General features: G+C 39.4%; 1 protein-coding gene across 4 annotated transcripts in view; it reads right to left on the bottom strand.

Annotated features, from left to right (window-relative positions):
- map7b (microtubule-associated protein 7b) overlaps nucleotides 1-15,436 on the bottom strand; it is a 103,885-nt gene that overhangs the window by 27,016 nt on the left and 61,433 nt on the right. For 2 of the 4 annotated variants that reach the window (XM_067984806.1, XM_067984804.1), the window contains exons 6-11: nucleotides 15,101-15,211; nucleotides 14,181-14,273; nucleotides 10,231-10,353; nucleotides 7,060-7,208; nucleotides 2,494-2,630; nucleotides 1,994-2,262 (exon numbers count right to left, since the gene is read on the bottom strand). In XM_067984806.1, coding sequence (XP_067840907.1) covers nucleotides 1,994-2,262; nucleotides 2,494-2,630; nucleotides 7,060-7,208; nucleotides 10,231-10,353; nucleotides 14,181-14,273; nucleotides 15,101-15,211 — 882 coding nt within the window. The remainder of the gene's footprint in view (nucleotides 1-1,993; nucleotides 2,263-2,493; nucleotides 2,631-7,059; nucleotides 7,209-10,230; nucleotides 10,354-14,180; nucleotides 14,274-15,100; nucleotides 15,212-15,436) is intronic. The other 2 variants (XM_067984805.1, XM_067984807.1) reach the window with 2 other exon arrangements.

The raw sequence follows: 15,436 nt of genomic DNA, 5'->3' as shown, positions 1-15,436 counted from the left end.
AAATTCAATCAAGTTCGTCAGACACGACCTCCCCTTAACAAATCCGTGTTGACTGTCCTTGATTTGTCCGTGCCTTTCTAAGTGACAGTTTATCCTGTCCCTCAGAATTGATTCCAATAATTTGCCCACCACCGAGGTTAGGCTGACTGGCCTGTAATTATTTGGTCTATCCTTCGCTCCCTTTTTAAACAACAGCACAACGTTAGCAATCCTCCGGCACTATGCCTGTATCCAGTGACGTTTGGAAAATGATTGTTAAAGCCTCCACTATTTCCTGCCCGGTTTCTTGGGATACACTTCATCCGGCCCTGGTGATTTATCCACTTTCAAAGATGCTAATCCCCTTAATACTTCCTCTCTCACAATGTTTATCCCATCCAATATTTCACACTCCTCCTCAACTTCAATCCCTGTATCATCCCTCTCCTTTGTGAAGACAGATGCAAAGTATTCATTAAGAACCATCACCCCTTTGAATGTCTCCCACTGCTCTGACACTGATTTATCTTCAAGTAACTGTTTCCAGTTTGCTTCTGCTAAATCACTTCTCAGTTTAGTAAAATTGGCCTTTCCCCAATTGAAAACTTTAACTCCTGCTGTGTCTTTGTCCTTTTCCAAACTATGCTAAAACCTGTTAGGAAAATTAGAGCCAGGGTGTTTACACAAGAAATCTATTGGGAAACCCCACTAAAATCTCTCTCAAAGTTTTCTCTCCAAGATAACATCCAAAAATCTATTGCCCTTCCAGCCACAGCTCTGATGGGAATGTGCCAAATAGGCTGGAAATTAGGATGGGACCCGGATATGCTAGGTTCCAGCCTAGCACGGGGAGCCTCCTTTGGCAATTGTTGAGTGGGTAGAACACTCCCCAAACATCCATTAGGAGGGGAAGGGACTAGGGCAGGGAATCCCATTGCTGAGAGTTCCCATGCCCAAGATCTCAGAGGACTGGGTAGATCTTTGGTGGCCAGAATGCCCAATAAAAGCAGGTTGTATCAGCTTCACTGGCATAGGTGGGGATTGCCGAGCAGGTCCAGGAGAGTGGCCTGGAACACCCCCAAAAGAAAAGTAAGCCGTAAGAATTTTTTAGCCACTTAACAAAAGCGGGCTGATAGGAAAATTCTGAAGATGTTTCCAGGTTTTGGGTATGAAGGGTAAGGTAGGGGGAGAAAAGGTGGGAATCTCCGATGGGTTCCCACCTGAGCCATGATAATGAAGGGACCTCCTCTAGGTCATCAGCTGCAGAGGTCCCAGGCAGGTGTATCATGCCATTTACAGACCCTCCCCTGTGGATTTCCAGACTCAATTTGTTAATAAAAAAAATTCTAGCACTTTTGGTTGACACAATGTTTCCAAAATAATTACAGAAAAAGATGCTTGCAACACATTTTGAAAAATATCCTACTAAATATTCACTGATTTACTGCCAGAATTTAAATCAACGAAAGATTTTAGAATGTCAATAGGCACTCTTAAAATCAAATTGTACTTGCATTGTAGTTGGTTTTAAAAGTAATACTCTAAACAAAATGGAAATTACTAGGTGCAGTCACTGTATCTTACTTGCTTGCTTTTTTTTGTGGTATGGTCAGTCACAAAGGATGTTGGTGATTTTGACCAGCGCGGTCTTGGTGTTGTGGTCAGAGTGGAAACGGAGTGCGGGTAGGGGGAGTTGTCTGGAATTGGGCGGCATGCTTTGGAGAGGAAGGGAAATTGGAGATGACCCAGTAGCTGGAGACAACACAAGTCCAGTGCTTTTTTTTTTACAAAAAAGGGAAATGATAGGTTTGAGGGGAAGGGGAGGAAGGAGTAATGTTTGTGGAAAGGGAGCAGTTAACGTCAATGGTCTTTGTATATTAGTTAACTCAATGCACTACCTGAACTGATCAATCAGTATTTATATACCTCAATGCATCTTATAACATCACAGTGCAGATACTTATTTTTACTTAAAAGATACATTATGGATAGATTCCTTCTCAGTAACCCATACCTTTATACTCCGGTTTTGTAGCAGACTCTTCAACAGACGTAGGCTGTTTAACTGCTAATGTAGGTGGTGATACAGGTAGCTGTTTATCTGTATTCTCTTCAGTTTTCAGGCTCTCTTTCTCTTGGTCCTTTTTCTCACACTCAGAATTTTTGACTGGACGGACATTTCCAGGAGATGGTGGCCGCTGGATTGATGAATTCTTTGCTGAGCCAGGTGGTGAACTAAGCAGTTTTGCATTCACTGCAGAAGCTGACGTTTTCACTGATGATCTATTACAAAACAAAATAATTAAAACTGAGCAGTGCAATACAGTTAAAACAAGGGGAAGTCAGTTAATTCAAAACCCTTAGTAACAGTTAACCATAATTAAAATTGATTTATCTACTTTCTTTATAAGTTCCCCATTTTAATTAACATTTGCACAACAATGTAAATTTTGGCATTTTGCACTTTTGTACAATGAAGTTGATCAAATAAGATAAACAGGCAGTGCCCCTTACCGGACTGTGGGTGGCATTGGTGACTTGTTCTTAACATTCAAAGGAGAATTTGACTTATTTACTGTTGCATTTGCAGCAAGAGCTACAACTGCATTCTTCTCCCTTTCATTTTCTTTCTCTTTTTCCTTTTTGTCAATCTAGGACAAGTCAAAAATATTTTTAAAAGTTTTACCACCAGCATGATAAGGTTCAAAAGAAAAAAGGATATTGGCATCAGAACAAGTATAACAAACCTCTAAATCCAGACACTTTCTGTACTGCTACAATATTTCAGCTAATGACTACCATCAAATCTTGAATACTTTCATCCTTTAAAGATTTTTGGGTCACAGCTGTACAACTGCCTTCACCAATAATCACACATTTCAAACATTGAGTCCGTCACCTTGATTTATTGAAGAACCATCAAATTTTGAAATTCAAAAATCCCAGTTTAGACACTGCAAAATTATAGGCAGAAAAAAAGCTTTTACATGATGCATCCAAGGGGGCACCTGGGTGGCAGATTGAATTAGCACACTGTCCATTTGTTTCAAATCCAGCCCCAACTAATTTAGGAAAAAATATTTCATAGTAGCACAAGTCCATTAGCCAAATATGTTTGATAGATCAAGCCCATCTACAACCCAAGGCTGACTTCTCATTGTAACGCTCAATCCCTTTTCTCTCCACAATTGCATCTGATTGTATCTTCAACCCATGTGCAAGTAGTTTGTACACAGGGTGAAACCAATCACTTGCGTCCAAAGCATGGTTTCTCATATGGGGTGGTGGGGGGAGGAGATCTAACTTAACTGCTAGGACCTGCCAAGACTGGCTTCACAAGACTGCACTTCTGGGGCTAAACTAATTTACTGGCTTTCCCTTTCCGTGATGAAGTGCACCAGTCTTCCTTTCATAATTTTTAAAACTTGTACATGGGCTTGAACCCACGACCTTCTGACGTCAAAGCGAGAGCACTACCAACTGAGCCACGGCTGACACCATAGAAAAAAGTAACGCGATTTACAGGTCGTGGGTTCCACTGTCGGCAGGTTAGAGCACCGCAGAGGGTCGCTGACCACGTGCTTGGGAAAAGGTGCCCCGCGTGTTACATTTGGTACCTTCCCCGGGCAAGGGCAGAAAAGATCTGGTGAGGTCCAGTCACCCTAGGTCAGTGGTTCCAATGTGAACTGTATGGTGCACAGTACAACATGATGGTCAGCCAATAGGATTGAAGCATCCTGTTTCTATAGTCACAGCTGAGAAATATGGTATGCCTTAAGGGGCGGGGGGAGAAAACAGACAAGTGAAGCTGTCATTTCCGAAACATGCATTTAAGGGGCAGCTAGGTAAATACGAGGGAGAAAGGAATAGAAGGTTATGCGGATAGGGTTAGATGAAGTAGGGAGGGAGGAGGCGGCTCATGTGGAGCCATAAACAACAGACGAGTTGGGCCGAATGGCCTGTTTCTGTACTGTAAATTCTATGTATCTCAACGATACTTAAATCCTTCACCATAATGAACTATTTCCCTGAATCAACCTAGTCAATTCTCCATAATAATCTCAAAAACTTCAATTAGTTCATCTCAAAGGCTCCTCTATTTCATCTCCACCTTTTCAGGACAACCACTGATAAACAATAAATGTGGCCTTGCCCACATCAACCACATCCCAAGGACAATTGAATAAAAAGTCCAATTTCCTTAATCGTGATCTTTCTCAAACACAATGAAATCTATATGATTAGATATTTAGTAACTCCATCTAGTTTACAATGCAACAAATCAATCTCTCGACTTGACTATCTTAATAGCCATTTTTTAAACTCATATGTCCCGTTATAACCAGTCCATGTGATGCTGTCTAGGTTAACATCTCACAATCATTGGATCTAATTAATAGGACACAAGTTGCGATCAGATGCCATTTACTTAGCTGTAAAAAAAAAGTGCCTTTCATAAAATAGAGGTCAAAACTGACCCACAACGAGCTGCCTGGACAGTCAGTCAACAATGATGGGAGCCATCTGTTTGAATAGAAACTGTAGGATTAAAAGAAAAAATAGAGGCAGGAAGGCTCATATTTCCATATCACACCCTTTAGAGCAACTTAAAAACAAACCAGAGACCCAACTTTGGATACGTGTGCCTGGCATAACCTTGAGTAGCCTCACTGGTTCAAATTACTTGAGAGAATGGATCTCCTGCCTGCTAAGAAATGGCCTTGATCAACTCCTTCGATCTTCCAGTTAGCAGCATACGTCATACCAAATTTTAATAGAGCATAAAACTGAGTTTGTATTAGTGGATTTCCCGTAGCATTACTCAAAAAAATTGAACAAAGCAAATTTCCCGCACTACATTAGTGATGCTGAAGGTCCATCTAGTGGTGGAAGTGTGATACTGCAACAGCAACTGTTTGGTGGTGATGCTGAAATAAGGAGCTCAATTTTGAAAAGGTGGCGGGGTTGGCACCGAGGCGGGGTGGAAATGAAGGTGCGTGTTGCAAAAACGCATTAAAAAAATACTGTTTCTGATGCGATTGCATGGTGATTAATGATAATTAATGTGCTCTCCGGGTTTCACGCCCGGCAGCAAGCCTGATTGACAGGCTGGCTGCCGGCAGAGCTGCAACAGGAGATCGGGGCGGGGGGTGGGGACGCGAAGAGGGGGAGATCGGAGGGAGAGACATCGGAGCAGGGTGGAAAGGTAGGTTGATTTTGTGTTTTGATTTCCTGCAATAGTTTTTGATGTACTTTATTTTGTTTCTTTTTTCCTGATCTGACTCTTCCCTGGTTTCACCAGGCGTGAATCAGAGGCGGTGGGCAAGCCGCCCAGGTAAGTTAAAAATCGTTATAACCACGTAAGCTGTCACAAATAAAGTGCCTTAAGTACCTCAATGAGGTACATTTGTCTCTTTAACTGTCACCCTGCCGGCTTTAATTGCCGGCGGGACGGCCACGCGCACACAGGTTCGTCCGTGGGGAACTCAAGTCCGAGGGTTGGAGCCGGCTTCTAAACCCAAACGGGATTTCCGCGATTTTCGGAGCTCGCCCGTCCCCCAACTCGCCTGCAATTTCCCGGTAAAATTGAGCCTAAGGAGTTTGCAGCATACATAGCAAATTTAGCATAGTATAGAATAGCAGTTAGCATGTAATAAATGTGTTATTTTGTTTGAGCCAAAATATTGTTCGATTATGTGGCGTTATTTCTGAAATATTCCCTGGGATAAACAGAGAAGCATAAGAACATGAGAAATAGGAACAGGAGTAGGCCATTTAGCCCTTCGAGCCTGCACTGCCGTTCAAAGAGCTCATGGCTGATCTGATTGTGGCCTCAACTCCACTTTCCCGCCTGTTCCTCATATCCTTTGACTCCCTTGTTGATCAAAAATTTGTCTAACTCAGCCTTGAATATATTCATTGCCCCAAAGAACGGTGGAGGCTGAGTCAAAGAATTCCAAAGGTTCACAACCCTCAGAAGAAATTGCTCCTCATCTCTGTCTTAAATGGGTGACCACTTATTCTGAGACTATGCCCCCTAGTTCCAGATTCCCCAACGAGGGATAACATCCTCTCAGCATTTACCCTGTCAAGCCCCCTCTGAATCTTGTATGTTTCAATAAGATCTCTTCTCATTCTTCTAAACTCCAATGAGTATAGACCCAACCTGCTCAATCTTTCCTCATAAGAAAACCTTCCATACCTGGAATCAATTTAGTGAACCTTCTCTGAACCGCCTCCAATGCAAGTATATCCTTCTGTAAATAAGGGGACCAAAACTGTACGCAGTACTCTAGGTGCTAAACAAATTCCTCTACTATAGAGCAGTCCGTGGTTCAGAACACTGACCAGAGGAGTTCCCTTTAATAATTTTAGGAAATGGGGAAAAAACATATGGCATTTTTAATTTATTTGGATGCTGGGCACACATCTGATCACCTCGCACGGCATGTATTGATATGTTTAAAACCCATTTGATTCTGAATGCTGAATACTCCATTGCAAATTTCAAAACTTTAAAAATTGTACTTTCAGGATAAAAAAGGGTACGGTAGCATAGTGGTTATGTAGTGGACTAGTAATCCATAGTGGACTAGTAATCCAGAGGCCTGGACAAATAATCCAGAGTAATGAGTTCAAACCCTGCCACGGCAGCTGGGGAATTTAAATTCAGTTAATTAAATAAAATCTGGAATAAAAACTAGAATCAGTAATGGTGACCAAGAAACCACCAGATTGTTGTAAAAACCCATCTGGTTCACTAATTGTCCTTCAGAGAAGGAAACCTGCCCTCCTTACCCAGTCTGGCCTGTATGTGACTCCAGACCCACAGCGACGTGTTTGAGTCTTAACTGCCCTCTGAAATGGCCTAGCAAGCCACTCAGTTCAAGGGCAGCGACGCCCACATCCCATGAATTAATTTTTAAAATTTGATCTAATTTTTTTCATACAGAAATGTTTTCCCGCAAAGTGTTATAATTAAACAAGCATACACAAGTGTAAAACAAAAACTGAAAACAATGTTGTCATTCACTATTATTTTTTGTGCACTACACTTGTTATTGCAATACAACTGCTTACCTTTGCAAGATGAGCTGTTCTCCTGCGTCCACTGGCATCATGTGTGGCAACTATGAACCTTGGCCAGTCAGACATCCTATTGTGAAGATTCTTACAGGTTGGTGGGGTAATAGAGCTGGCAGATACTGAACGAGGACAAATTGGGATAACTGCAGTATTATGAGAAGTGGACGAAAGGAGTGGAAGAAGAATGCAAGGAAGAGGAGAAAAGACAGCAAGTGTTAGCTTGAAAGGAATGCAAAAAGAGCTACCAAAACCATTTCTGCCCGTCTCGTAGGGGCACAAGAATGTAAATGCATTATGCAAAGGACCCAATTGAAAAGGTGGTTTTAGTTTTCAACTGAAACAAGCAGTAATATTAAAAAGAGGCAAGTTAAAGATCCTTACACCAAACAAATTGGAAACTACAATTAAAACATCCCGATCAAAATTATTTCATCAGTACTTTTTGCCAATGATCAAGAAATCTATGCAGTCAAACACATTATAGTATAATGACTGAGTGTGCACATTTTTCCTACATAGAAAATCTAATTTGTATGCTCGGATTCAGCCATAGTAGCGACTATGTCCATAACAATTTACCAAAAATACGGGTATGGATGGGACCATCGCTCCAAGAAATAACTCTCCCAAACTACCACAGTCTCCAGCAAACAGCAATGGTTTTGGTATTACAATGCAGCTATAAATCAAACATCGAAAAACACACACACATTTGTCAATCGTGACTAAATCACAGATTACAAACAGCTGATTGGCTGAAACACATTTAAGTACTGTAATTGTTCTTTTTACATTGCAGCCACTCAGCTGTCAGGACACTGATTGCGAACAAAGAAAGCAGACACTGCAAACTAGTAGCACAGTGTATTAAGAGGAAAGAACGAGAACAGATTTTATTAGAAAAGATCAGCACTTCCAATAGAGAGCAATAAAATAACATTACTGCATGCAATTAAAACAAACTTCAAAACAGAAGTGCAACATTCCAGATGAAACACTGTTAAAGTTACTTCATTTCACTATAAAATTTACACTTTTGTTCAAAACATGGCTTGCAACATACACAGCTCAAGCAGTCAGCATAGCATGCATCACTGCCATACTTCAAAATTAGTGTGGAGACCCTGATTTTAATAAAGCAAAACATCTTATTGGCGGGGCAGTAAATTTAATAGCTGGATAATTTTGTAGTTGTGGGTTTATAAACTGCTTTAACATGACATTTATACAAGTTTGTAAATTGGATGTATGCTGGCTGGGATGTTTTATTTAGCTGACAAGAAAAAGAATCTCAAATTTTCAATATAAATTGTCTTTTCTCTTTCAGATGCTTATTGCACAGCTACACATTTCCAACTTTAGTTTCAGATTTTCAGCTATCGTGGTTTTTATTTTTACACTGGAGTATTAACCTTTAGAACTGGTTTTGAATTTAAATCCCACTATACTTTATTCTTTTACTAATATTTCAGAAGTAGTTCCAACAGTCTCAGGGATGTATTAGTCAGCAATCAATTTAAAAAGCAGAATCAAAAGGAATTTAGAAATGGAACTTTGCACTAGATAAAACAAGGCTGATCCCTCCCTCCGTTCTAATTTCACCTTTCCTCCCCCCCACCCGAGCAGAACTCGACTATTAAGACGTACACAATGTACAGAAAATACATGCTGTCAAAACAACAGTATTGTTGCAATATTTGAAAACAGCTGATGAACAAATATGTACCAACTACACAGTTACCAGGAAGGAGGAATGAAGAAGTCATTCATTCAAGGCACTAGAAGGATGCATTGTGGAAATTGCTTTCCCCAATGATCTTCATTTCCTTCTCTGCTAAATGCAGTCACTTATGATAGAGCAAGTATCCCGTGCTGGTAGCTTCCCATTCCTTAACTAAGGGGCCATTCTTCTTGTATGTAGACAGTGAGTGACAACTGGCTATTTGACAATGGGAAAATCACAATTGAGCCTGTCCTAATGTGGACACAGATTGACTTTCCAGCAACATTACCAGACTGTCAACAGGACCGGGCACACTGGATGATTTTTTTTTTGTTGTTGCCTTTTTTTTAGTCCTAGGACACTAATCAAATTTAATGTCCCTACTACTGCCCTGAGATCAGTTAAATGCACAGCCCAGTGGATTTGGGACCTACTTGAATGGCTCAGTAATACACAAGATACATTCAAAGCAGCATTATTTTTAAAAAAACTGTACTACTGATAATATTCAAATCAAGGAAAATTTCACAGGGCAAGGTCTGCACATATTCATGAAAAGTTTTAAATCACATCATGCGCTCCACTCCATGCACTGTGTACAGATCTAAGTTATTCACAACAAGAATACTTGCACCAGTCGGATAACCTGTGAGAAAGTTTCTATTGAGCATACGTGCCATTCAATGCATTCTGTTCAATAGTACAGCAACTTCCATTAAAAAAGGGAATGGATGAAATTAAAGGACTGATTCCATAGTTGGGTGCTCCTAGCATAGAACAGCGCTCATAGGGAGTGCTGGCCAGGAAATCGCAGGCCTGCAATGTTTAATTTTCCCATTGTTTAAATTAATCGATGGAAGATCAAGCACGGTGGGCCTGTGATTTCCCAGCTCAGTGAACCCTAATCATTACCATTTCTTTCTCAAACCACTGCACAATCAACAGAGCTAAACAAGCAGTGAAGCCATACTGATTTAATTCATTACTTTCCAACCAGGGATTCTAGTGAACCAAACTGGAAATACCCTAATTTGCACTCTTTCCATTCTGCGTAATTACTTCTGAGTGATACTTTGATCAGCTGGTTTACAATGCCAAACAATCAATTTAAATGATTCTTTGGTTTGCTTGCTGTAGACCTAGTCAAGAGCTACACAGTACTGTTTAACTTGCTTCAGATTCCAAGTGAAAACCCCTGATAAACATAAAACAAAAATGAACCGTCACAATTACACTGCTGCAATCTGATCACAGCTATCCTCTGCACTGGGACTTGGAAAATAAGTACTAAGTATCCAGGTAAAAATACATGATCTTTCCCTCGCAGTATTCATTTTTCTTATCTTTGTACATTTAGTAGCTTTCACCAGACTGTCAAGGTATAAGTAGTTATTAGACCTGCATAATTGAGAACGTTATAAAATTGTAATATGGAGAATTACCTGCATCCTGTCCATTCCCATACAAGGCAGCAGTACTTCTGCTCCTAGCTAAGAATGAGTGAGTAGGTGTCAGAAGGCGAGTGACAATGCTGCTTTCCCAGGGACTGAGCTGCAAACGTCGGGCTATGCAGAATAAATTAAAAAGTTAGACACCACATACTTAAATGCATTTCGTTAAGAGTATACAAATAGTGTGCATAGATGAACTTAGCAGAGCAGCTGCAGAGAAGGCCGGAACAAAATAGGTTATTTGCAGAGATAAACACCGTGCATTAATGTTCAAGTGGATCCTTAGGACATTGTTTTAAGTGCTGGAAAAAAATATAGCACTATAGACAGCATATATAGAAGCCAGTGCAACTTAGTGGGCTATTGTTGGAGATAGCAGCGAAGATAAAAATTCTACAGGCATGCTCTTAAGACCACCAAAATGGCAGTGCAATTTACTAACAAATCCAGTATGACATGTGGCATACGAGCTGCTTCAGCGCTTACATATCTTTAACTTCATTAAGCATCAAGTCATACAGGATATTTAAATAAAAACAAAGTAACCAAGGCACCAAAAAGTTGAACCTTTCATAAATATACATATACTTCAAAGGCAATTTAGAGAAAACAGGCAAAATAAGATTAGCTTCGTGCATAGCAGTGTAAAGGAATCACATTAAAGCATCTTCTTAAAGTTGCCACATACAAGCCTTTTAAAAATTGCACTTTAAGCCTGATCACAATGTGAAACTAGTCTGGAAACCAAATCCTTTTGCTGTACAGATGAAGAGTTTTTTTGAAATTAGGGAGCTAATTGCATAACTATAGATAAATTCCTGAATCGTAAAATGATGCTTACATATATACTGTAATACACAGGTCACAAACCCAAATTGTACCTTAAAATACCAATCTCCCAAATTTAAGAACATGGTGAAAGCTACTGACAACTCTTGTTTGGCATCACATGTAAAAAGGTATATTTAACTATGGCTTCTGCCATTTGCCAAACTTCTACATTTCCTAGAAATTATAGGTAATTCCAATTTTAAGTGTTTTTAAGAAAAAAAATAGTAATACCAGATTTTTAGAAAATTAACTAATTAGAAAATCATGCTCAAAGTAGTCTGTTTGAAGGTAGAATTATATCTAACAAGTCCAATTTATAGTGTTAATATTTATCTCAAATAACTATACTCAAATTTTTTTGAAGTTACATCAACAGTTTCAGAGTCAGATGGTTGTGATTTAAAGTCCCATTCCAGGGTTTGAGCATAGTACCTAGGCTGACACTTCAGTACCAAAGGAGTGCTACATAGTTGGAGGTGGTGTCATTCAGATGAAATGTTAACCATCTTGCTGTTCAGGGATACAAAAGATCTAGAGCACTATTAGGAGCTGAGTGATCTCACCCGTCCCAATATTCATCGCTCAGCCAACACTGCAAAAACCGATTAAGTGGTCGTTTATCTGATTTTCTGTCTGTGGGACCTTGCTGTGCACAAATTGGCTGCCACATCTGTCTACAAAAAAAATACAGCGAAAGTAATTCACCGGCTGTGAAGTGCTTCGGGACATCCAGAGGATGAGGAAGGCACTATATAAAGAAAAAACAAACTTGAATTTTAAGTGCACTCCTATCCTTATGGGAGCCCTGGATTTTGAGATTATTGCCTCAAACATGGGAAACAGGAAGGGAAAAAAACCAAACAAAATCTATTAAATTCCAGTCTAATGTGCATCACTATCGTGATCAGCTCCTTATTCCACTCCAACCCAATCTTTCTCCTGCTTCATTATTCTGGACATCAGGAGAATACTCTGCCCTTCTTTGAATAGAACCATGGGATCTTTAATATCCAGCTAAACCAGTGGCACAGACAACTCAAAAGAACACACAATGCGCCATTTTCTCAATACCTCATTGGAATGTCAGTTTAGATTGTGTGCTCCAGTCTTGCAGTGGAGCTCGAACCCACAACCTTAACACTTCTGAGTGAGTCTTAAGAACCACAGTCAGAATAACAAATCAAATGCAGCTCATCTAAAATGAGGATTGCAGCTCAGTTGTGCATTAGTTTTCCCTGCAAGAAACTAATGCATACATCAGTTAAGCTTCAAATAGAAGCTACATCTGCTTGAAGAACAGAAGCTACATCTGCTTGAAGAACAAAGTTAAGTGCCAGTTGAGAACAAGTGAGGGCCTAACTGGGCATTCAATTTCCAAGTATTTGTATAGAACAGAAACTAGGCAGGTAATCCACTATTGCTCCAAACTCAAATGGGCAAGACTGAAAAAGTCACTTGAATCCAAATAGAACTTGATATAAATCAATGTTAATAGAAGCTGGAAATAATTAAAAACAAAACAAATTGTGAATCTATTCACGCACAGATTACAAAAAGTGGTATAGATTCCTAACAAATATCTAATGCAACAGGTACCTCAGATTTTATGCATATTATGCATGATTTTTTTTGCACTTTGTAGCAGGAGGGTTTACAGTACAAATTACACTAAGCTAAAATCAAGCCACAGCTATTTAAAAACTTATTGCACTTTTTTGGCAAACAGACAAGATTTAACTGGTGAGATACAAAATGTCTTTGCACAGATTGCTCAACAACAACTTGCATTTATATACCACCTTTAACATAGTCACGCATCCCAAGTTGCATTACAGGAGCATAGTCAGACCAAAATTTTGACTATTCCAAAGTGCTCCTAGCTGGCCTCCCATCTTCCAACCTCTGTAAACTTGAGCTCAATCAAAGCTCTGCTGCCCGTATCCTAACTTGCACTAAGTTCCATTCGCCCATCATCACAGTGCTCACTGACCGATATTGGCTTCCAGTCCAGCAATGCCTTGATTTTAAAATTCTCACCCTTGTTTTCAAATCCCTCTATGGCCTCACCCCTCCCCTATTTGTAACCTCCTTCAGCCCTACAACCCTCCTAGATCTCAACGTTCCTCCAATTCTGGCCTCTTGCGCATCCCTGATTTTAATTGCTCTACCATTGGCAGCCATGCCTTCAGCTGCCTAGGCCCTAAGCTCTAGCACTCCTTCCCTAAACCTACCCACCTCTCTCTTCTCCTTTAAGCTCCTTAAAACCTAACTCTTCCACCTGTCCTAATATATCTTTACGTGGCTCGGTTTTGAATTTTATTTGATAACGCTCCTGTGAGGCGTATTGGGATGTTTTACTACGTCAAAGACGCTACGTGAATGTAAGTTGTTGTTGATATTACAGAGGTGGAAATAGGCAATCTTGGGGGCCAAAGACAATGGCTTTGATCTTCCCATTATTTAATTGAAGGGAATTATGGCTAACCCAGGAGTGGATGTCAGACTGCTTGTCTGACAACACAGAGGCAGTGGAGTGGTAGATAGTTCAAGGATAGATCTTATCTGCCCTGCAGAATGATTCCATATGCGGTAAGAAGCTTGCAGCATTTTTTCTGCTGCATCTAGAATCGTAAATGTTATCAGGTACAAATAGTAACAAACACTGAATGTTAGATATTTGCATTTTTTAAAAAAACAGTATAACCAAGTGATTAAGAAAAAAATTACTATATTAAAAGTGATCTATTTCAGAAATGTTCATTTATATTGTTCCTTCAGAAATCCTAACTTGCCTAGCTATAAATGTAAAATAGTCAAATTTAGATTTGTAGGAGCATGACATAATGACAGAACTACCAAAAATGTAAAGTTTTACTATTTTAATTCTGTCCTCATTTTTTTTTAAAGAAACGTTCTTAAGAAAAATCAATACACAAGTCCAAGAGGTGAAACACAACTAGCATCTATTTCGGAAAACTGGATTGGTTTGTTACAATGGGATAATGAAAGAAAAGGAAGTGCCTCCCAGACAATTTCACAACTAAATTCATGGTGCAGCTAATGAGCAGTTCGCTGACAAATGTAAAATTCATTCATCTTTCTTGAAACACCTGGTTTAGATTCTGAGCAGGACTTTTCTGGTGTAGATGCAGAGCGTGGCTTATAGGGCTGTTTAAGAAAGGATGCAATCCTTTGCTTGAGAGCTGTACACAAATCAAATACACTGTTAACTTGTCTCTCCTATTCATTCAACTATCCCTCTCCCCCCCCGATTGTCTCATGGCCCAATACAAGTCTCCAGATAACTTCCAGAACAGTTATCAAATACTTATTTCCCTGGTTGGCAAAGGAATGGGGGAAACAGCAAATAAGAGGTGCACTTGTATGCCAGCCCAATACTCTGGAAAACTGCTTTAGATTCAAGCACATTTTTGATCAACGGTAAATTACAATAAACATGGCATTTCTGAACTGGCACAAGAAAATATTTAACTGCTATTAGCATACGGTGACAAAATCATACATTTTACAACAGACACTGTCTTGATGCTTTTGGAAAAATGAATACAATTAATAGATCTTTTATACAGAATAGAACAGAAACAAATACATTAAAATGGATAAACAAAGAAAGATGGATGAAAAGGTGTAAAATAGAGACAGCAGTCATAATCAGACTTCACAGATTCGAGGTATAGTATTATGTAACTCAATGTAATTTAATGTACTGCTACATTCATTTTAACATTTTCAGAATGTAAAAACTCAAGTGTTTACTGTCACACAAACTATTTTGGCAACAGGAAAACAAAAACACCTGTTCACTCTGTCAACACAACAGTTTTGTCAGGATAAATAAAAATTTGAAGATTTGTTTTGATATTAAGCCAATTGCTATCACTTTAAACATGTGTTTTTGTGAAAAGAAAAAATATACCATTATACTGTACCCCTCAAAAGAATCTTACTTTGTGTTTGTATTTCTTCATATAAAAAGTTTAAGGAGGAAAACATTAGGCTGAGACGGTACCTCTGTCTGGAGAATTTAATAATGTTGCTGATGAAGATGACAGCCGCTTGCTAATGACAGGATCAGCATGTTTCGTAAGGTTCATTGTTGATACTGATCGCCTATCTGCATCTAAAACAAATGGAAATATTTGCAGTTGACTGCCTGTGCACAGCATTGAAGCTTCCTTTGCAAATATTAAAGCTTTGTGAGACCAACTGCAATATTTCAGATCTACAGCTAAGATAGGAAAGTTATGAAGCATGCTTCTATAGGTAAGCTTGCAGGATTAAGCAGCATTATAAACTTATTAGAACCTAGAAATGGTTCAATTGAACTTTTTTTTTAAAAAAAGAG

This window comes from Heptranchias perlo, chromosome 5, assembly GCF_035084215.1.
Source record: "Heptranchias perlo isolate sHepPer1 chromosome 5, sHepPer1.hap1, whole genome shotgun sequence".
NCBI lineage: Eukaryota > Metazoa > Chordata > Chondrichthyes > Hexanchiformes > Hexanchidae > Heptranchias > Heptranchias perlo.
This window is presented reverse-complemented; position numbering and strand designations above follow the sequence as displayed.